The 23,007-nt window shown below is 33.5% G+C and overlaps 1 protein-coding gene across 1 annotated transcript; it reads left to right on the forward strand.

The window, feature by feature from the left end:
* Positions 1-3,419: 3,419 nt before the first annotated feature.
* Positions 3,420-13,204, forward strand: LOC115995219 (3-hydroxyacyl-[acyl-carrier-protein] dehydratase FabZ-like). Its single transcript, XM_031119702.1, has 4 exons — positions 3,420-3,742; positions 3,851-3,911; positions 4,007-4,151; positions 12,679-13,204. The coding sequence occupies exons 1-4, from the start codon at positions 3,541-3,543 to the stop codon at positions 12,928-12,930; spliced, it is 660 nt and encodes a 219-aa protein (XP_030975562.1). The 5' UTR covers positions 3,420-3,540; the 3' UTR covers positions 12,931-13,204.
* The last annotated feature ends 9,803 nt before the right edge of the window (positions 13,205-23,007 follow it).

The raw sequence follows: 23,007 nt of genomic DNA on the forward strand, positions 1-23,007 counted from the left end.
TCTCTCTCTTTCAAATGTTTTGTCAATCTTAGGTCTTTTATTTTGGTAATATATAGTGAAACAATGTGTTTTATTTAACAATCCACAACATTTTTGTGTCTCTCTATTTCTCTTCAGGACCTTATCTGGTTAGTTATTACTATTAGTCCTTAATTATTATTATTTTTTGCTTTTTTTAAAAAAATAATAATAAAATGTTGGGTATGCTAAAAGATATGAAGAATAGAAAAATGTGTGGTGTAAGCTTAGTCAATTAATGAAATATTATCTCTACTTATATACCCAAAACAAAAATAATCCAACCAAATTACCTAGGAATGACAATTTTTCTCTGCCCCACTTAACCCGCCCCTCCCTGCTTCACCCCACGTGGGTTTTCCCCACCCCGCAAAGGTGGTGGGGTAGGGATGGGGCAAGATTTTTGCCTCGCACCACAAGGCGGGGCGGGGATGGATTTAGACTTTTTAAACCCACCCTGCCCTGCCCCTCCCTATCCACGTCCCGCCCCGTGTTACTAAGGGTTATAATTGTAAATTTTTCATACTCTAAAACCCTACTAAACAAACGTATCAATATTAGCTTATTTTATTCTACCTAATATGGTTCTCTACCTTTATTTTGTTATGTGTTATACTATAATTTTTTTTTTTTTTTGGGATTGTCTTGTTAAACATTTTGATATATTATTAATTTTTTTTTTTCTAAAAATTGATTTGATTTGATGGGATAAATTTAGTTGTAATTTCAAGTATATTTTTATTAATGAAATAGGTTTCATTTAAAAAATTGTACTAATTGTACAGCAAATTAACAAAAAGTAGAGTTTTACGGGATGGGGCGGGGCTTCGCGGGGCCCCAAGAGGCGGGGACCTAAGGGGCGGGGACAGGGTGAGAAACTTTCCCCGTAATGCAGGGCAGTGTAGGGATAGGGCAAAACAAAACCATGCGGGGTGGGGATGAAGATCCCATCCTTTGGCCCCGCCCCGCCCCACCCCATTGCTATCCCTTAATTACCTAAACCTAAATCATATTTAAGCCCCTAATTTAAAAAGAAAAAAAAAATTACCCGTAGGGGTTTTGGCGTCTTGATGGTGGTGGGAGGCCAGTATAACTAAGGTGGTAACCCCTCAAATTCCTCTTTCTCTCTCTTTCAAATGTTTTGTTAGTCTTAGGTCTTTTATTTATCTGATTAGTTATTACTATTAGTCCTTACTTATTTATTTATTTTTTTAAAATACTAAAACAGTGGGTATGCTAAAAGACATGAAGAATAGAGAAAAGTGCAGTGTAAGCTTAAGCAATTAATGAAATAACAGTAAAATAAGTTAATGAGAACTTTTGGGTAATAGTAAAAAAAAAACTTAATGAAAAAGGTTTAAAAAAAAGGCTAAATGCAAAATTAGAGTGCTACTTGGCAGAACCTCATGCACTCCTGCATGAGGTCTAAAATATTAAAATAGTGGATATGCTAAAAGACATGAAGAATAGAGAAAGGTGTGGTGTAAGCTTAGGCAATTAATGAGATATTAATGAGATAACAGTAAAATAAGTTAATTCGAATTTTTGGGTAACAGTAAAAAATGGTAAATGCAAAATTATAGCGCTACTTGGCAGGACCTTACGCACTCCCGCATGAGGTCTTTGCTTTTATATATATATTGATTGATTGATTGGTTGATTTTGAATACAAAGACTTGAAATTTAACATTTCGTTGATGACATAGTTAATGATCTCTAAACATCTTGAAATTTTGCAAGCATCTAGAATGTAAGAAGAAAATATAATCTAATGGTGTATTTGTTAAAAATTATATCCAATATAAAAAACTATTGAGTGGTGTAATATAGTTTAGAGTTACCCTAGGTATAACTTGAACCCAATACACACACTCACAAACATATACGAAAATCTTGAAATTTAACCCAAAATATGTGTTCTTGCCCCCACCTTCCTCCAAGACATTTTCAAATTTACCCTTGAAAAAAAAATTGCTATCCTTTTTGCCCAGTTGCCCCAAGAATAACAACAAAATAAAGTATATATATGGTCTAAATGAATATGATTTCCCCAAGAATAACAAGAAAAATCTCTAGACAAACTAAATTTAATAACAAAATAAAGTACAAATCTAGTCTAAACAAATCAAACTACTGAATAACAAAAATAACCTTTAGACAAACCAAAATTTCGGTCTAAACAAAAAAAAATAATAATTATACACAAAAAAAATCTCAAATTTGAAATTATAAAATTATTTGAGTTGTTATATTAGTATTGATGTCCTAATAGTTGAAGATCCTCAAATAAAATTTTGAAAAATTGCCATCGATGAAATTGATATTAGTTCATTAATGTGTAGGGGTGAAAATGACTTGGTCTAGTCTGGTTTTTGCATTTTTTAGGACCATACTAGTTTGTTCAGTTTGTCAAAAGCCAGGACCAAAATGACTAGACAAGTGACCGGTCTGAACCAATTTGAGACTTTTGGGTCTTGGTTAGTCCGGCCCTTATTTGTAATTGATTATAAAAAGTCCAAATATATGTTCAACTATATTAGAATTTAGAGTCTGTTTGGATATAATTTATTTTTCTGAAAATTGAAAACTGAAAACACTGTAACAAAATAATTTTTAAATGTGTGAATAATGCTGTGAGACCCATTTTTAATATTTTTTTTTGAATAAAGTGATTGTAGGTCTCATGAACAGTACGTGAATAGTTACTTTGTCTCTCGCACAGTGTAATCACGTGCATGAATAGTGACGATTACTGTTCATAAACACTAAAAAAAAAAGAAAAAAAAAAAAAGAGAAAACGCAAAACGTGCAAACACGTAAATGCAAACGCGGATCCAAACCGCACCTTACTGAGAGGAAAGAACAGGAGAGTTGGGTTATTAGGGTTTTTGTAAAAATATATATTTGGTATATTTTTTTGCAAAATCGAGACTGAGATCGAGACTAGGACCGAAACTTTTTTTTTTTTTTTTTAAATGGAGGATTGTGATTGATCGAATTGCTCTAAAATTTGGACCAAACTCAATTTTCAATCCGGTTCGATCAAACTAAACAGTTTTTTATTTTTATTATTATTATTTTTTTATAGTATTTAAGCTTGGTCCATACAAGCAATCAACTTTTTATTTTTTGGGTATACGATCCCTTTTCCCCCAAATTTTCGATTTTTGGTTCCCTACTTAATGGAGAGACTCTCTTGTGAGACGGTCTCACAAGACCTCTCTCCCATGATTTGGGATTCACTCATTTCTCATAAAGAGGTCTCATAACAAGCATGGTAGACTTGGTAGTATCATAACTAAGAAGTACCTTATTTTTGAATGATATGACATGAGACACGTTTTGTTTTTCTTTGGTTGGGCCACCACCAGGACATATTAGTTGCAAGTAGTTCAACGAGTTATTGAATTTGTACTACCATCCCCAACCTCACTCAAAACACTCTTCCTCTGTCTCTCTCTCTCACTCCCTTGCACTGCGAAGTCTCCGCTCTCCTCTCTCTCTCTCTCTCTCTGAAAAGAAATGGCAGCCACATCCAATTCCCTCCTCTCTCTCACTCTTTCTCAGTCTCTCAACAAACCCAGAACCAGAAGACTCTCACTCTCACAGTCCCCAACCTCTCTTTCTCTCTCGCTTCAATCTATCCACCGTTCCAATTCCATCACATGCTCTTCTCTAAATGGACCAAACAACACCAACAACCAAGACTTACCCATTGAAAAGAGTATGTTTTCTTTCACATTTCTGAATTCAAATTCTCTCCTTTTTGCACAAAGCTTAAAAAAAAAAAAATCTTTGTTTTCAAAATTTAATTCTTGATCGTTTTCTGCAGAATACCCAGCATTTCCTACGGTCATGGATATTAATCAGATACGTGAAATTCTACCCCACAGGTGGGTCTTTGTCAATTTTTTTGTTTTTGTTCTTGTTTCATGTGTTTTCTGTGTTTTTCTTATGAATTCGTTTTTTTGGTGGTGGGGTGTTGTAGGTTTCCATTTCTGTTAGTGGATAGAGTGATTGAATACAATCCAGGGGTTTCAGCTGTTGCGATCAAGAATGTGACTATAAATGATAATTTCTTTCCTGGGCATTTCCCTGAAAGGCCTATTATGCCTGGTGTTCTCATGGTTGAGGTACTCATCATTTTCCCAACCATTCTTTTTTCACTTTGTGATAGAGAAAAGAGAGAGATAAGGTATGTCATGATAGTTTTATGTAGTTTAGCCACACGAAAAAAGAGCCCAAAGGGCTACAAGTTCTTCATTCACTTAAGTGACGATACATTACTATAGAACTCATTTTTATAATGAGAATTACATTAGCAAGTCAATTACATTTTCGAATTTTGAATTGATTGCTTCAATCCCACAATTTTGTCTCTCAATCAGTTTCTTGATCTATTCCAATTCCATGATTTTCTAGTATAATCAATGACTTGATTTGATCTTCAATAATATGGAAACTATATACTTTCCTACCTCATCTAATCTACTTTCATCACTTTTTACTGTGGTATACTTCTGCAATTTAAAGAATGTTGCATTTTTTGTTCTAGGATAATACCCTTTTTTTTGGATAACTATCTGCCTGTTGGAATTATTTTAACTTCCCTGGTTTCTCATGGCTGTTTGTGGTAGCTTTCATGGCTTCATGTTAATTTTGAATGTTGGTTTTATGGGGGTTAGTCTTTAAGTATTCATATTGTGTAAATGAGCATCACCTACAAACATAATAGAGGATGTTGCATGTGGAATTTGACTTGGGTGGTTAAATTAAAGAAGTGATATTTGCTTATTGTTTACTAGAGATTATATGAATGGGGGAAGTTGATAAAATTTGTATTGAAATTGAGAAGCAGGCTAGCTATGCTTTATGATCCCATAACACCCAAAAGTTGGATCCCATAAAATCGGCTACTCAGCCTAACCAGACTTGGGAAATTGGCATGGATGAGTGGTAATGGTTTAAAAAATAAAAAAGAGGAAATGATTGAATGCATATCAAGCTAGAGTTAGCAGCAAGAGGGGGCAAGACAAGACAAATTCGTGTAAAGTATTTTTAGAAGTCAATGAAGACCAATGATTGCTCAAAGTAATCTTTAAAGGTTTAAAATGGCATGTTCTGGTGAAGAGCCGTAATATTTATAGTTCAATGGAAATTTTGGCCTGGACTAGGTTGGAGAGGATCGAGGAAAGAGGATTCCGTTGACTGAACTCAGGTGTTGGATATAAGCTTCTATGCTAAGTTGAGGTGTGTAGATTTCTCTCTCTTTCCCTGTAGGTAAGACAGACATTTCATGTTCTAGAACATATGTCCTTTCAATTGAGTTTAGAATCTAGATTTATATGTTTACAATTTTTTTTTTTTGATAAGTAAAAAATATTTAAAGTAAAAATTGTGTTTACAATTATGTGAGGAGTATTGATGACAGTGAATCTGTAGGAAGATTGATGGTAAGTGTAGAGTGGGATAAAGGGAAGCATAGATTTGGTGGAGTTTGCCACATTAGATGACATAGGACATATTGGAAATCTGTCTACATGTGCCTCTGGTTGGCTTAGAGTTGAAACTGATTTAGAATATAGAACTTTAGAAAAAGGGTTAGGGTTCAAGCAATAATGACTAGGGTTTTTAATTATCAAAATAATAATAATGACTAGGCTATTTTTTAATAAAATTTCTTACGTTACCTATCAAAATAATAATACGGGTTTTCGATAGGAAATGAAAAAGATTTGATTTAGGGTTGTAAGAGGTGAGAAGAAACAGAGATTAAATTTGTTCATAAGCTGTGAATGGTAGTGTGAACAGTGCATGTGAATGGTACTATGAACAATGCATGTGAATTGAATAGCAGCAGAATGTCAAAGGAGAAAAGAAAGGGAGAAAGAACATGCTAGGTCAGCATGCCTCAATACTCCAGGAGCAATTTGTTTATGGATCGAAACTATTCTTATTTGAGTATTATGACACACTTGTATGAACTCTAAATCTTAACTTTTCTTAATAGGATTACAATTCCTACTTTGATTAGTTTAAAAAAAATTATAATCGAATTGGGCCAAAACTCAAACATAGAAGCCCATAAACTACATTAGGCATACCTATTTATAAAACCAAAAGCCCACGACCATGATCCACAATTAGTAATCACATAATTATAAAAATACCCGACTAATTAATGATCTAATTAACTACATGAAGTGGGTTCCAGTTAGTCCAACTGGTAAAGTCTTTGACGGTTGAATAAGAGATCTAAGGTTCAATCTCCGCCTACACCAATAACCGATTGGTATCTTGGTCTGATGATTGAGCTATCATCAGAAGCGGACGCCATAGGTTGAAATTCTCTTAAAAAAAAAAAAAAAAAAAATTAACTACCATGAACAGTTTTTTTTTTGGTCCCCTAGCCACTCAATGGTTTTGCCATCGTTAGGCTTGCTATGTAACGTGCTAGTTTATTATTCAACGTATGCAGAAACATGAATTCTTAGTGTGCCAAACCACCAATTTCACTTGTTTTGACCTAACAAACAGTTCTTTGATAATTTGATAGTTGGGGGAGGGGGGATTTAAGCTCTAGATGTTCCTATTGGAAACATCAGAAAGTGCTAGTTGAGATACAAGGCTTTTGACCTTACAAAGAGTTACTAAAAAGTTTCCCCTCTTGGTTCTTTTAGATAGCATTGACCAAGTTAAACAAAAAATAGAGTTAGCTGGTAATTGCAAAGGACATGTTAAGAAATAAAAAAAGACAAAGTGGTAATTTGTGTCTATCTGTGTGCTCATTCATTTTTAAATTTATGGTTGAATTTAAACATTAGGTACTTACAAAATATTAAAATCAAATGTTTGGTGAAAAGAGTACTTAAAAATGCCTTACAGTAGAAAACTTTCTTGATGATTTCCAGCATTGTAAATTCATCTCTTCCTTGATGCTAGCTCCAGACCTGTGGCCTTGTCGGTGCAAATGGTGGGGAAATCTGAATTTTTTTTTTTTTGATAAGTAATAAAGACTTATTGATATAAAAAAAAGAGACCCAAGTACACAGTGAGTATACAGGGGTGTACATATCAAATACAAAAATTACATAAATCAAGTAAATCCAAAATTGAAGAAAAAGGTTGGTTTTTCCACACTAAGAACCAGTCCAATAAGGTTCTAAAAAAGAAGCAGCTTGAGATCAGGCATAGAACGTTCATTGTCTTCAAAACACCTACTATTTCTTTACTAACAAATACACCACATCAAACAATGAGGAACAACAATCCGTATATCTCCATTACGATGACGACCAAATCGACCTTGCTAGCAAGCAAGAAGCTCAACAACAGACATTGGCATAACCCAACAAACTCCAAATAAACCAAAAACCATATCCCACAACTCCAAAGCAACCAGACAATGAAGGAATAGATGGTCAACAATTTCACTATTACACTTGTACATATAACACAAATCCAGAATGCATACCTTTCTTTTCCTTAAATTGTCAATCTGAAAATTGAGAGAAACTTAAAGCCAATGGAAAGTGTTATTACATCAAAATATAATGTGGGCAAGTAGAGTGAGAAATCTATTAATTATAGTAGCTACATAATTTATAAATAGAAGGCATTTCATCAGTCTATAAATATCTTAGAAGAAATTGAACACAATGTTGAAAAATTGAGCTGCAATTTAGACAATCTGACTAATTTGAAGGTCATTTTGAGCAGATGCATGCTTGATTATATAAACGAATTTAGAAATCAGAATTGTCCTCTGTAAATTTCCAATGACATTGTTCTATGTTTCTTTTTTGAAGTTAGATCTTCGCATTGTTAGGAACCTCTTTTTGGATGTCTGTACATTATCCCTTTCTATAATTTTTTCCTTTTGGTTTATATTTTAGGATTGTCTTTTATAAAACTTACATAGTGGTCATTGTTTGTTTCTTAGTAAAGGAACTGGGCGTAGCATCTATCATCTTCTCCTGAAGTGTCTTTTTTTGGTATTATTGAGCAAAAGTTTTACAATCCTCTTGAAATTTATTAGTTGTACAACAGTAACCTTTCCTTCTTCCTCTATTCCATCTCTCCTAGCATTTCCATATTTTCACTATTGCATCTCTTCTGCCAATATTGTTCATACGCAAGTGTGGTATGTTTGATGTTTGATAGTTTTAACTGTTGGCACAGAAAGAGGGTGTCTGATAGGTAGACCTCACCATAAGCTAAAATGTGATTCCTATGAAGCCAGTCATGTTGCTATCACCTGGAATGAGGTGTCTGATATATGGTTCATTCTTAGCTGTAAATTGTTTAAAAGGATTATCTTATTGATTGGTAAACATGGTCTTATTAAGCCCTGCTTTATTATTCTAAGAAATTTGATTGGTCTTAGACATTAAACCTATCTCAATTGCAATTGAAAAATATGAAGCTTTAGACACTTGATTTTTGATAAGTAGTATGTTAGAAACTTGTGGATATGATACCCATGTTAGCCTGTGTCCTGCAATCGTTTGGACATTAATAGAAATGCTTTCACTCATTTGCCTAAAAGAATTATATGTGTCAAGAAACTTATACATGGTATTAGTTCCATATCTGTTTTGCTATATATGGTTTCTAAACATTCAAACCAAAAGTCAAACATAGATAACAATGAACGCTTAATATTTTAGATTCCTAAAAATATACGGTAGCTGTGTACCTAAGTCTAAAATTCTCTTCTTCTCACAAAAAAAAAAAAAGGGTCTAAAATTTTGAGAGTTGCTGTTAAACTCATTTAGAGCTTCTTGAACAATCTTGATGGAACCTACATCAGCCCCTGAAAAGTGAAAAGTCTGTTAACTGTTAAGTTGTCTGCAAAGCATAAATTAGTAAGCTTCAGATTTGCACACTTAGGATTCTCTAGCTTCTTGGACTCTGTTTTGAAGTATTCTTGAGAAGACTTCCAAGCCTAAGACAAAAAGGTATGGTGATAGGGGGTTCCCCTTCCTTAAGCCCTTCCCTCCTCTGAAAAAACCCAGCTATACTTCCTTTGAGGGCTATAAAGAAGGTAGGGGTTGTTATACATTCCCTCACCCAATGCACAAACCTACAAGAGCTCCGATGGCAGAGAGACAGTGCAAGATAAAGTCCCACTGTATCAAATCGTAGTCCTTCATGTGATCCACCTTAATGGCACACCTTGCAGGAGCCTTTTCTCTATGATAACTCTACCAGTTCTTATGCTAGAAGATAATTTTCTGTAATGCTTCTGCCTGGGATGAATGCAGATTGATTCTTATTAATAGATCATCCAAGCATAGCCTTAATCTATTTGAAAGGATTTTTGTGATGCACTTTTAGATGATGTTGCAGCAGGATATAGGTCTAAACTCCCCCATCTTAGCAAGAGTAAGGACTTTCGGAACCCAAAGTTATGATATTTGCATGAACTTCCCTTTTGTGGAAGTTCACAGCCAGCTCTTTGAGAAACTCAGGATCCTTTACTTTCTCTCCGTCATTGGGTAAACATCTGATAGCGTTTTAGGCCTTTCTTATGCTAACGACCTAATAGAAAAAGACTGTGTTCTGATATCCAAGATTAAGCCAAGCATTCCTTGACTTCTGCTTCATGAAAGACTCCTCGGCATTACTAACTGGAAAAAAAAAAAAAAAAATTGATGCAAGGAATCCTTTTACTTACTAATAAAATCAGTTTGCCTTGGATTCAACAGTATTCACTTCTGCACTAGTTCCAATTCGAGTCTTGTTTTCAGGACTCTATGAGTGATGCTGCTAAATTTCTCAATAGTCATCCTCCTCAGATTTAACTGCTTTGAGCTTAAAATATAATTGGAGCATAGGAGAACTGAACCAGTATACCAAGCTTCATTAACCCAATCAAGGAAATTATTATGGTCAGCCTAATAATTGAAAATTTTAAAGGGATTAGGGCCAAAAATAGGCTTATCGCCAAATGATATAATTGTCGCACTATGATCTAGAACACTAGAGTAGGGAAATTGTGGCTTGATTATAATTCTCAAACCAAACGGTATTCCCCAAAACTGTCTATTTTTCTGGCTATTATATCTTTTGTTGCTCCAAGTTAAAATAGGGTCATCGATGTTATGATCTAATACCTTGATTGTGTACAAAAACTCTACAAATTCATTCTCATAAATGGAAGTCATCACCCCCCCCCCCCCCCCCCCCCCGGGTCCCAAAATATTGTCCGCATTTGTGGGTGTTTGGGGCGACTGAAAATGTTGGTCAACTGGAAATTGTTTTGCGGTTGACCATAAAATAAAGGCACTTATGGTAGAAATTGGTTTATGCTTTCATTTTCTGCCTCATCCAAAACTCATCAACCGAACCTCCAGCCCTACTGTCAGCCACCAACATCCCCGGTCTCTGGCCACTGCTACCATTGGCTAACCACTGCTAGTCGCCACTGATCTTCATCACCGCCAATTTTTCATAGCATTTTTAGGAATGCAACCAAACACTTAAAAATATTTTCACCTGAAATTATTTTACGGTCAGAAAATATTTTCTGTCGAACCAAACACAATGTCACTGGCAGACAACCAAAGGTATTCAAGAGAAACATCCAGGTATACCCCATCACACATATCAACAGCTAACTCTGATGAAAATCTGCATTAGCATCAACTTCGACAAACACTGGAGTATAATGAATCCTTTTTGGATCCTCTGTGACAGAATCTGTAAATAGACACTTGCCCGTTTTACTTGCAATGTGGCTTAAATAAATTGGGTTCCAGTATTCTATGGGAAGAAGGAAGATGCAAGATCTTGACCCAAATAGGAATTTGTGATAAAGAGCATTTAAGAACTTGGATACTTGGGAGTCCATTTGAGTAGAAAAAGGGGGTTATTAGCAATGTACCATATTCTGTCCTCCAAGATTGCATCTCTAGCAACCTCATCTTTAAGCTTGAACAGGAACATCCCATTTTCTATTGAGAACACTTGAACCTGTCCATAATTGCTCCATAAAGACACAATTGATCTCTGGAGTCTTGACTAAGTGAGAAGGGAAGGACTCGCCAGAAACTGTCCTACTAAGCTCAATGACGACTTTGCTATCCCTTGAATGCAGTAATTGGAGGCTTCCTGTTTGCTTTTTCTCAGGAGCATGGAATTGTAGCCAGGTTACTTCGTTTTTTTCTTCTCGAAACACAGCTCTTCAGTTCAGTTGGTGCCTGTATTTCCTTTGCTGTAAAAGCTTGGTCTTGGGCTTGACCATTGCAAGGAAGCCCATTATGTGAACCATTAGTAACTTCTTTTTCCATCTCATCAACAACTGACTTATTTGCCATCTCAGACTAAATTTCCATACCTAACTTTCTTGTGCAACCAGAGCTTTTAACTAAACCAATTTCAACTGCATTTACAAACTCATCTCCTACATTGCAATCGCTGCCATGCTGCCACATGCTTGAGGTTTGTGGACTGACATGCGCTCCAAGAACCCGAACCCGCTCTAGAGGTTTCTTGTTCTTATCCTTGGTTTCTATGGTGGCCACAGAGTTCTGGTCATTGATTGAGATCTCATTGATTCCTTTACTGATGCTATTAATTTTGATTGACAAAGCATCCTTCTCTAATTGCACTCCCACACTGCACTGCATCATGCCACTACTTGTATCTTCAACCGTCATAAGTCTTACTTCATCCTCTGCCTTCATTGATTTATTGTCTCTTGGACTACCTTATGAACCTCTTTTCCTTTACCTCTACCTTCCCCTCACCCTCATCCTTGTACTCGCCAATGTTGTTTCAACATGACTTGCAACAAAGGCGTAAAAGGATCTATCCAGGAAGAACGCCCGCTCAAACGTTGAACACAATCATTCTAGAGAGAAGATCCACTGAGTTCTCTTTCATTGCACCTAAGATAGACTTTCTAATGTATAAGTTGTCTAAATCACTGATTTGATGTGATGTGGAAGCCATTGTGATAATTTTGATACAAAAGTATCTAGAACAAAGACATTTTCTTTTCTTTTTTTTTACAATACTTCTTGGAGTCTCCATCTGCCGTCCACTAGGACTTTCTAACATATTTCCAGTTTTTGCCACTCATTTTTTAAGACATTAATTTTTCATGCTTGCCTAGTGAAAAACTTAGCATCCAAAGGAACAAAGACACTATGACATGTTGATTTTCTAGTTCTAGTATGGTCATTTGCCATGGGCTTATGTCTAAAGTTTAATGCATTATATTTTTTTGAGAAATATTTTCAACCTATGGCATTCACTCCTGATGATAGCTCTTTATCATTAGACTAAGATATCAATCAGTTTTTGGTATAAGCGGGGATTGAACTCCAGATCTCTTATTCAATCATTAGAGACTTTATCAGTTGAGCTAACTGAAACCCACAAAGGTTAATGCATTAGAATAAAGTAAACTAAGACAAAATATTATTTTCCTGGTTCTCAATGAATGAGGCCTTGATTCTCCCCAGTCTCTCTCCACTAGCTCGTTTATGTGAGACAGCTTACACCTTTTTTTAATCATGAGAATGTATGCTTAACATAAGTTTTGAGGAACATCATTCACTTCTTTGTATGCATCTATTTCTTGAAGTTTACTTTAACCATTATTCTAACACTTTAGTTTACTACTGATGAAAATGTGGTTGCTGCGGACAGGCATTGGCCCAGGTTGGGGGTTTGGTTATGCTGCAGCCAGAAGTGGGAGGCTCCCGGGAAAATTTCTTCTTTGCAGGAATTGACAAAGTGAGATTCCGTAAACCGGTGATTGCAGGAGACACTTTGGTTATGAGAATGACACTTGTTAAGCTGCAAAAGCGGTTTGGCATAGCAAAGATGGAAGGGAAAGCATATGTTGGAGGTGAGGTGGTATGTGAGGGGGAGTTCTTAATGGCTACTGGGAGTGAATGATGTGCTCAGTTAGTAATGTCTCTGTTTTTCTGTTACCTCCCAATATGTTGTTTTCTGGTTTCCTTTTACTTCTTTTTTTTGGTTGCAAGTTCAATGTCCTCTTCTGATGTTAAACTCAATGGCTTCCAAAATTTTGTAGTTCTTGGACTTGGTTATTGTTACATTTGGATTTCATTTAGATTTGTAATTTCTTTTGCTGCTAAAGATATTGTTGAATTCACCAATTAGAAAGATGGGTTATAAAACTGACCCACATAGGAATTTTGCTTGGCTAGTTAAGAGTTGCTATTTTTTTTTTTTTAATTATGAAATCATATCTCCTTCCAAGATGTACATAATTTAAGTCACTTTTTCTCCCCTCATCGTTTGAATTATAAAAAATTAAAAACCATCTTTATCATGTACTAAGAAACAAGAAACATAAACAATTACAGTCCAACAATAATTTTATCTTTTTTTTTTTTATGGAATAATTTTATCTTTTAAAACACCACAAAAAACTCAATTCAAATGGAGCAATTTTGGGCTCTGGAGGAGTAATGCAGGTCAATAAAGTTCTCTGACATTTATTGTTCCCTTACATTTATTTGTTAGGACATATAGCTAAGGGTTATTATTATTGTCATTTTCCATTCCTCAACAAAGATATGGTTCATATGGATCCTCCCATCCACCAAACCCAATAATAGGGAGGAGCCTATCCTCCCCATTATTATTAAAATAGAAAAATGATATTTCTATATTACATTTCATTGTTTGGACTTTGGACATACAACATAGGCTCATAGCAGCCTTCTTCATTTATCAAACCTAATAGTTATAGGAACCTACCTTTAGTAGATTTAAATGCAGAATAATTGTTAAAATGGAAAAATCATATTTCTTTATCACATTTCCTTGTTTGGACATACAGCTAAGGGTTATTGTTATTATTATAGGCTCATAGCAGCCTTCTCTATTTACCAAACTCAATAATTATAAGAATCTGCCCTTAGCAGATTTAATATAAAATAATTGTTAAAATGAAAAAATGATATTTCTTCATCACATTTCCTTGTTTGGACATACAACTAAGGGTTATTGTTATTATCATAGGCTTACAGCAGCCTTCTCCATTTACCAAACCTAATAATTATAGGAACCAACCCTCAACATATTTAAATGCAGAATTATTGTTATAATAGAAAAATCATATTTCTTCATCACATTTCCATGTTTGGACATACAACTGAGGGTTATTGTTATTATCATTGGCTCATAGCAGCCTTCTCTATTTCCCAAACCCAATAATTGTAGGAATCTACCCTCAGCAGAGTAATTATTACAATGGAATATTTCCACATTAAAACTAGTTTTTTTTTTTTCTTTTTTAAATATAATATACTTTTCATAGGTTGAGTTTTAATAAAATCTACTTGTGGGGTTTACTTTACTATATAACCCTCAATTAGTTTGGGGGGGGGGGGGAGGGGGGGATGAAGTAAATGGAAAAATGATATTTCTACATCACATTTATTTGTTTGGACTTTGGACATACATCTAAGAATTATTGTTATTATCATAGGCTCATAGCAGCCTTCTCCATTTACCAAACCTAATAATTATAGGAACCTACCCTTAGCAGATTTAAATGCAGAATAACTCTTAAAATGGAAAAATGATATTTCTTCATCACATTTCCTTGTTTGGACATACAACTAAGGGTCATTGTTATTATCAAAGGCTCATAGTAGCCTTCTCCGTTGACCAAACCCAATAATTTTAGGAATCTACCTTCAGTAGATTTACAAAAAATTAAAAAACCATCTTTGTCATGTACTAAGAAACAAGAAACATAAACAATTACAGTCCAACAACAATTTTATCTTTTAAAACACCACACAAAAAATCAATTCAAATGGAGCAATTTTGGGCTTTGGAGGAGTAATGCATGTCAATAAAGTTCTCTGACATTTATTTGTTAGGACATATAGCTAAGGGTTATTGTTATTGTCATTTTCCATTCTTCAACAAGGATATGGTCTAGATCCTACCATCCACGAAACCCAATAATAGGGAGGAACCTACCCTCTCTATTATCATTAAAATGGAAAAAATGATATTTCTACATCACATTTCTTCTTTGTTTCGACTTTGGACATACATCTAAGGGTTATTGTTATTATCATAGGCTTATAGAAGCCTTCACCATTTAACAAACCCAATCATTATAGAAACCTACCCTCAGCAAATTTAAATGCAGAATAATTTTTAAAATGGAAAAATGATATATCTTCATCACATTTCCTTGTTTAGGCATACAGCTAAGGGTTATTGTTATTATAATAGGTTCATAGTAGTCTTCTCCATTTACCAAACCCAATAATTATAGGAACATACCATTAGCAAATATAAATACAGAATAACTGTTAAAATGGGAAAATGATATTTCTTCATCACATTTTCTTGTTTGGATGTACAACTAAAGGTTATTTTTATTATCATAGGCTTATAGCAGCCTTCTCCATTTACCAAATCCAAAAATTATAGGAACCTACCCTCAGCAGATTAAAATGCAGAATAATTGTTAAAATGGAAAAATGATATTTCTTCATCACATTTCCTTGTTTGGACATATAATTAAGGGTTATTGTTATTATCATAGGCTCATAGTAGCCTTCTTCATTACCAAATCCAATAATTGTAGAAACCTACCCTCAGCAAAGTAATTGTTACAATGGGAAAATGATATTTCTACATCAAAACTAGTTTTTATCTTTTCTAAATATAATATAGTTTCAATATCCCTAGTGTGGGGTTTGCTTTACTATAAAACCCTCAATTAGTGGGGAGAAAAATGAAGTAAACGAAATCATTAATAATATGGAAAAAGAGCCACTCATAAACATACGATAACATTAGCTAAAAAAACTATATTATATAAATGTGTATGTATTGTATGTGTGTATATTTTTTTTTTTTTTTTTTTTGCTGAATATATTTATTTCTTTGTTTAATAATAAATAGAGAGATTCGCTTTGTAGGATAGAAGTTGACTCAACCCTCATCTCTCTCCTCTCCCTTTTTCATGGAAGAAATAAAAAAATATGCCTATGGTTGAGTCATTAGGCATAAAATTCAATGATGTAGCCATTCTTTTTCTCTAAGCTTCAACGCATTTCTCATAAGCACTTTTGAAAACGATGGTTTAACCTAAATTTTAATTTAAAGAATTTTTTGAACTCCCAAGAATTTGTTCCACTTGAAATTTAACACTAGCAATTTCATTTCAAACCAGTTGACCAGGTTGCAATTTCTCTAGTTGTTGTGGTCCTCGCATTTTTCAGCTTTGCAAATTATGAACAAAGAGGATGTAGTAAACAAAGTGCATTGAAAATTTTCATCCATTTGTACATGGAATAATAAAATAAAATAAAAAAGCAACCTCCATTTGATTAGAGCATTTGTACTTAATTTTCCTACAATCAGTTGGTTCTTGAGATTTTCCTCTCAAATAGCTATTTTGTCTTAATTTTGATTCTTTAGAAATTTATTGGGTAAAAAAATTTACACAGCAACAAATGAGTTTTTCTTTCTTTGATGAAATGTTCAAATAAAGATAGCGAGTATGTGAGAAAGGGCTGTCCCAATTTATGTAAGATTCGATTTCAAACATGTCATTGCCATGATAAGAGATTTTAATAGGTAAGCAAGTTGACACCCACCTCTCACTCTCGCAGAACATAACCTTTCGAGTAAAGCAAATAAAAAGTATTGAAATGTTATAATTGGTGCGGGGCTCCATCTTTTGCCTCCCAATAATGTGGCTGATGAGTGCAACTACCTTTAGTTTGCCCATAATCAATAGTGGACTCAATGGCATGAGGGACTCAATCCTTTATGCAGCCATCCTGCCCCCCCTTTGTCTATTTTTGCTTTTATAACGATACTACAGACTCACTTATTTTCGCATTCAATTTCACAATTTGCTAACTTGTATGATGGTGAGTGATCGACCGAAAGTAATGGATCTATGTTATTAAGACTGTCCGTAAAATTGGGTGTGAAATTGCGTGTTTTGATAAAAGTATTCTTGCTTTTAATGCGGCAGGAAACATCAATTATTAACCCTCCCCTTCTATAAATCCAAATATCTTGCTCAAGAACCACACACCTGTATAGCTTTTGTAAGTGTGTTGGTACTTGGTATCGCTATTCTCTACATCTAGCAGAATATATATACAAAAAGTTCTGCATTGCATGTCTACCATTAGGTCATCCTTTTAACTCCCACATACTTGCAGATGCAGGGGCGGAGGGAGGGGGGGTCGAGGGGGGGCACTTGCCCCCTTTGGCCTTCTCAAAATTTCTCTAGCAGTAGTGGTGTAACATGCACTAAAAGTCCCCACTTGACAGTTGACACAAAAGACAATCTACTTTTTCTTGTTATTTATATTTATTAGCTTGTCAACAATTGTCAGACAATTTTACATTCACATGGCAACACTTTTTTTACATAATGGGTCCCATCTAAATAATACTTTTTTTTGCACACTACTTTGCCAACTACGACTGAATATATATATATATATATATATATATACTGAATTGGACTTTGAAAGAAAAAAATCTATGTTTATGTGTAATGTGCCTACTTTAGTGCCTCACCAGTTGGTTTCCAGCTTACAATTTTTTCTCTAGTTATCAACCTTTTCAATATCAAACTTGAGTTTTTGCTATAAACTCGAATTTTAACAACATAAAAAAGTAAAAATCTCTATATGAAATTTTAGAAGCATTCATGGCGTTGAGTTGCATATAACTGAATAGAACTTCATAAGCATATTGCTATATTCTTAATATTTTTACATTGCTTTATTTTTCCAATTTATTTTAAAGATCCAAATTACATGTTTAAATTGTGTGTATTTAGTATCGATTAATTTATCTTAGATTAATTCAACCTTCAATCTTGTCTTTTAATCTTGCCCCCCCTAACTTGAAATTCTAGCTCCGCCACTGTGCAGATGTATGCAAGTATATATATATATGACATTACATTTGTGGATCTATACGTGGCGTGGCCTCAGTTGTCACACTTTCAAGGAGATTGCTATCACTAAAAAGAGATGCAAATAATGTGAGACAGTCATGATTGTATTTTAACTTGCACAGTGACTGCTATTTAGTTCTTATTGCATGACCTTTTCATCAGGGGGAGAAGAACAATACTTTATTGAAAGAGTAGAAACTATTCTTTAAGCATGCTTAAAAGGTACATAGTAACTCTTTTCCGATTGATAGGAGTCTTTTTGCATTTTTTGATGGAAAACTATAAGAATTTTAATTTATTAATAAAGAAACAGATAGAAGAGTACAAGCTAGGATGAAATACAACACAAAATGCCTGATCTGATAACACAACATCAGTAATGATGGGTATCTAACAAATTCGTATACCTACTACTCATGCAGTCATCAATTATCAATCTTTAATAGTCAATAACCTCCTGATTTAATGGTATTACTGGATTCTTTTCATTAGGAGAACTTAGGTTTCAATTTCCTTCTTCCATTTGTTTTATAAAAGAAAAAAAAATTTAATAGATTTTCATTGTCAAAAAATAAATACAGTTATACAGTTATCTTTAATAGATTTAATAGATTTTCTTGTGTGGCCATTCCAAAATTATAAACCTATCAAATTTTGTCCGTAAACTCTAATTAAATTTATATTCACTTTTACCCTTTATTTTGATTTACAAATTTTGATAAAAGATCTCTTACATTATTTTAAAGTGTCCGTTTAGCAACAAAAACAGCAATAAAAAAAAATTGGTTGCTTCTTCTCTCAATTTTTATATATAAATTTAAAAAAAAAAAAAAAAAAAAAAACTAGTTTTATTACAATTATTATTATGAAAATAAGCTAACTGTGGTGGATGCGAACAAATATTTAAGATCTAACTCAACACAATGATATTTAATATTATTAATGTAGAATTCCCAATTACATAAACACCCGCAAATTATAACCCTAAGAAAAACCTCCCCCCTCCAACACTCAGTGTATTTCTCTTAACAATGTCAATATTCAACTCTTTCCCCTCTCTCACTTTTTTCCTTTTTTGGGATCCCCTTCTTCTCTTCATGATCCTAATAACTTTAGAGAAGTGAGGAGCAGACTTTTATTGTGGTAGTGTATCTCATCAAATCATCTTCCATCACCATCAGCTCTAGGAACAGAGGACAAGTTTGGTTCAACTTTTTTACCTCTAGATAAATCGTTCAACATTTATTATGACTAGTTGGTGAGTGTGTTCATTTAATGCAGAGATGACATCTGCTTTTGCTTTATCGAAGTCTTTCCCCTCATCCTCATTTTGCTTGGTTCAGTTTTCGATTGTCGTCACTTTAGGCTTCTTTTTCGTACCTCAACCGACGGGTTTTAAAAGGTATCAAAAACTATATCTTTTGTTTTACATTTAACAAATAAGCTACAAGAAACTATGGGATACCAATCAAACACAAATTGTGTGGAATTTTTTTTTTTTTTTTTGGTTTTTTTTTTTTTTTTTTCGGGTAAGAAATAATATTTCTTCTATGATATAATGATAAAATACAATGTGGATCTAGTTCATGTCTTTAGGCTTCAAAAAAAAAAAAAAAAAACAGTTTAAAAATAAGATTAGTCATAGTAATGAGTTAATGACATGACAGGTTTAAAGTTTATCATTAGAAAGCAATAAACCAAACACTAAACAATTGAAAGGTAGAAATGATGGAGACGAATACTTGAGAGGATTTAAGTTTTAACACCTGTAAATATGATTTAGAGAGCATGATGCTGTGGGTCCATCACTTGACGCTGCTACATTCTCTGATTGGTTGGTATATCAAACCTAATATTTCACTCTTTTATTATTATTATCATCATTAAATGTTGAATTTATTATACGAAGAAAAGAAACTATGGAATATGAACCAGGTGGACCCATTAAATGGTACATGTAAGTGCATATAGTTGTAAGTGCATACATGTAAGTGCTTATTGCTGGGACGTATTAGCAAATTAAAAGAAGCAAGCTGAAAATGAGTCACCACCTGCTGCAAGCAGGTGACTGGTTGATCCTTCTTTCTGATTTCACACTCAATTTGGAATCTCTCATTTGCGGGTTTCTCTTTTCTATGTGAGTGTGGCGAAAGTCTTGTATGCGGCGCACGAGATACTGTCTCATGAGTGTGAGGCCTTGCTACTTTCGTGGATAATGAAATTATTTCACATCATGTTCACATTTATATTAGAACTGGAAATTGATAGGTTTTTTTTTTTTTAATAGATAGAATAGATTTTCAATCTATGGTGTAGATAAGATTTAAATCTCAAATCTATTTCTGGATGGCAAAAGAGTTTACCAGTTAAATTAGCTAAAAATTGATAAATTATTAAGCTTTCGTTTTCATGTTTCTTGAAATGGGAACCACGTACTACAGCATGATTTGAAGCATTAAAATCTAGAGAATGGGAACCACTACTATAGTATGATTGTAAGAATTAAAAAGATTGAGAAGACACATATCTAAAGCAATAAACACAACATAACAACTTTCTAAAAAAAAAAAAAAAAACACAACATAACAATAATCTCTCAATGGCTAACTAAATAATAGCAAGTCCTCCTCAGCTCTTGAAGACCTCAGAAGAAATTGTAGAAATTGTATTGGTGACAAAATGACCCAGAGGGACAAGACAAATTAAGCAAATTTAACCGAGGGAGTGGATTTCATTCATTTCTTGACAAAGCCTTACTTTGTGATCCAACGATCTGAATCTCAACTTTGAATAGATAAACCATAAACCATATTATTATCATTCTTTTTTTAAAGCCATTGGCAGTAATAGGCATTAGGCATTATGTCTTAAAAGGGTTGATTAGGTTTTTGAGTCCGATTCTCTTTTCTAGAAACAAATCATAAAAAAATAAAATATCATTTTTTTATATATAATAATATTCAAGTGTGAATGGTTTGGTTGATTAAGTAGTAAAGTCTCACATCGGATACCAATTACAAGAATGAGTACTGGTTATTAAAGCATATCTGGATCTCATGATGTTTTTAATGGAAACACCTAGAATTCAAATCATGAATAAAAAGAATAAGATTGAGAGTTTTTTGTCAGGTGGGATTATTCTTTTTCACCGATAGGGTGCCCTGAGAGTTTAAAAAGTTGAAACACAACAAAACATGAGAAAATGCCAGACATGCCCAAAAGAGAAAAAGGAGTTGTTGGGGCACAATTCAGGGCTGTCCAACCATTGTCACCCAAATACAGTGTTAGTGTGTGTACGTTTTGTCTAAGTTCACCCCATCCTTGATGGCTCAACGTCAAGGTTATAGTCCTTCACGTACATCATCTTCCATTGCTGCTAGCAAAGGCCAAACACTATTTGAACTTTAAATTAAAGAAGCTCAAGTCTAATAGATAATAATACGCTTTTGGAGTATGTATGTCATCACATACCACTATGAGGTTAAACTTTAAAAGTACAAACAAAAATAAAATTTAAGTGGACCAAAAAAAAACAAAAGTTTTATTATACACATATTCTTACGCACACACTTGAAACACATTAAAATCATGATTTCAAGTCTTGATTTTTGAGTTAAAAATTATTCTAATTGATAATATAATCTGATACCCTTACAAAAAATAAATAGGATTAAACTGTATTTCATGCTCCAAACTTTGATAATTCAATCAATCTCTTTTGGACGAAAAAGGGAATATCTTGATCAGGGGAGAGAGAATGGAAAAATCTCATGTGACAATATATCTGACAACTCTTACTGTATGTCATCCCACGACTTGAAATAGTCACAGTTTTAGTTCATTTTAAGTGCATGTAAGAATGTGTGTAATAAAGTGCGTCTATTAAAATTTTCCTCCAAAAAAAGAAAGAAAAAAATAAAGGTGAAAAAGAAGTTCCAAGCAACGTTTATAGTATGTTATTGTTATGCTTATTATTTTTATTAAAGCAGAAAACATTATAAACCTTACGTCATGGGCAAAGTGTACACTCCACTCTAACCTAATCATTATAATAGAGTTGCGAAATAAATTAAAAAATTGTTTAGTTTTTTTAAAATATGCTAAGACTATTTTAGTGGACCAGTTGATCATTGGACCCAATTAGTGGATGACTGTCTAAAATTTACTTTCTTTGGGTAAAATATTTAGGATGTCAACATAATTTGGACTTAGGACTTGGAAAACTACTACCTTATTTGCGTAACTAGTATGAAGGATAAGAGTGATCACACCGCATTTTGTGTATTTAAAAATAAAATTATTATATTGTTTCCTCCACAACTTTTATGCTTAGAAAATATCAAATTTGATGGATCACTAAGACCTATTTAAATTTAAATCTATAAAATATTAAAATTTCAGTTATTTCTAATATAGAAGAAGTTTTTATGGATTACAAATTTATAAAATAACAAATTTATAAAATAACAAATTTTAGCCTTTGGCTTTGAGTAGTGTACCATCAGTTATCATACCATGGGTACCTTGGATGTACTGATTTTTAGCATTTGGCTTTTACACAGCATCCTCAGAGTATAACTAATAGTACACTACTCCTTTGCTTCAAAACTTATAAGGCAGAAAGTGGGGGAAGTTTTCTTCGATGTGGGACTCCGAGGATGCTGTGTAAAAGTCAAAGGCTAAAAATCAGTACATCCAAGGTACCCACAAGTATAATTATTGACGAAACTAATATTCTTTTATTATAAAAAGTTAGATACTTTTATGCTACTAATATATATATATATATGACAAAACTTATGTACAGTAACTTAGATACTGTTTCTTAGATTAATTTCTTAAAATTCAATCAAGTTATTTTTTTCTCATGGAAAAGAAGTGTATTTTTAATTAAGTTGCCAAATAGTTGAATTTTAAAAGAAAAACCTAAGAAATAACATTTAAGTACTGTACCTAAATTTTGCCTATATATATAATATACCATAAATTTCCAAATTGAATTTGGTTTTATGATTTTATTTGAATTCAACACTTTGTTACACTTT

Source organism: Quercus lobata, chromosome 6 (assembly GCF_001633185.2).
Source record: "Quercus lobata isolate SW786 chromosome 6, ValleyOak3.0 Primary Assembly, whole genome shotgun sequence".
NCBI classification, from domain to species: domain Eukaryota; kingdom Viridiplantae; phylum Streptophyta; class Magnoliopsida; order Fagales; family Fagaceae; genus Quercus; species Quercus lobata.

Excerpts from the sequence above, each read along its gene's own strand:
- LOC115995219 (XM_031119702.1), top strand. The coding sequence starts at position 3,541 with ATGGCAGCCACATCCAATTCCCTCCTCTCTCTCACTCTTTCTCAGTCT. Across the intron at positions 3,743-3,850 it reads AGACTTACCCATTGAAAAGA|AATACCCAGCATTTCCTACG; the intron begins GTATGTTTTCTT and ends CGTTTTCTGCAG. Across the intron at positions 4,152-12,678 it reads CTGGTGTTCTCATGGTTGAG|GCATTGGCCCAGGTTGGGGG; the intron begins GTACTCATCATT and ends TGCTGCGGACAG.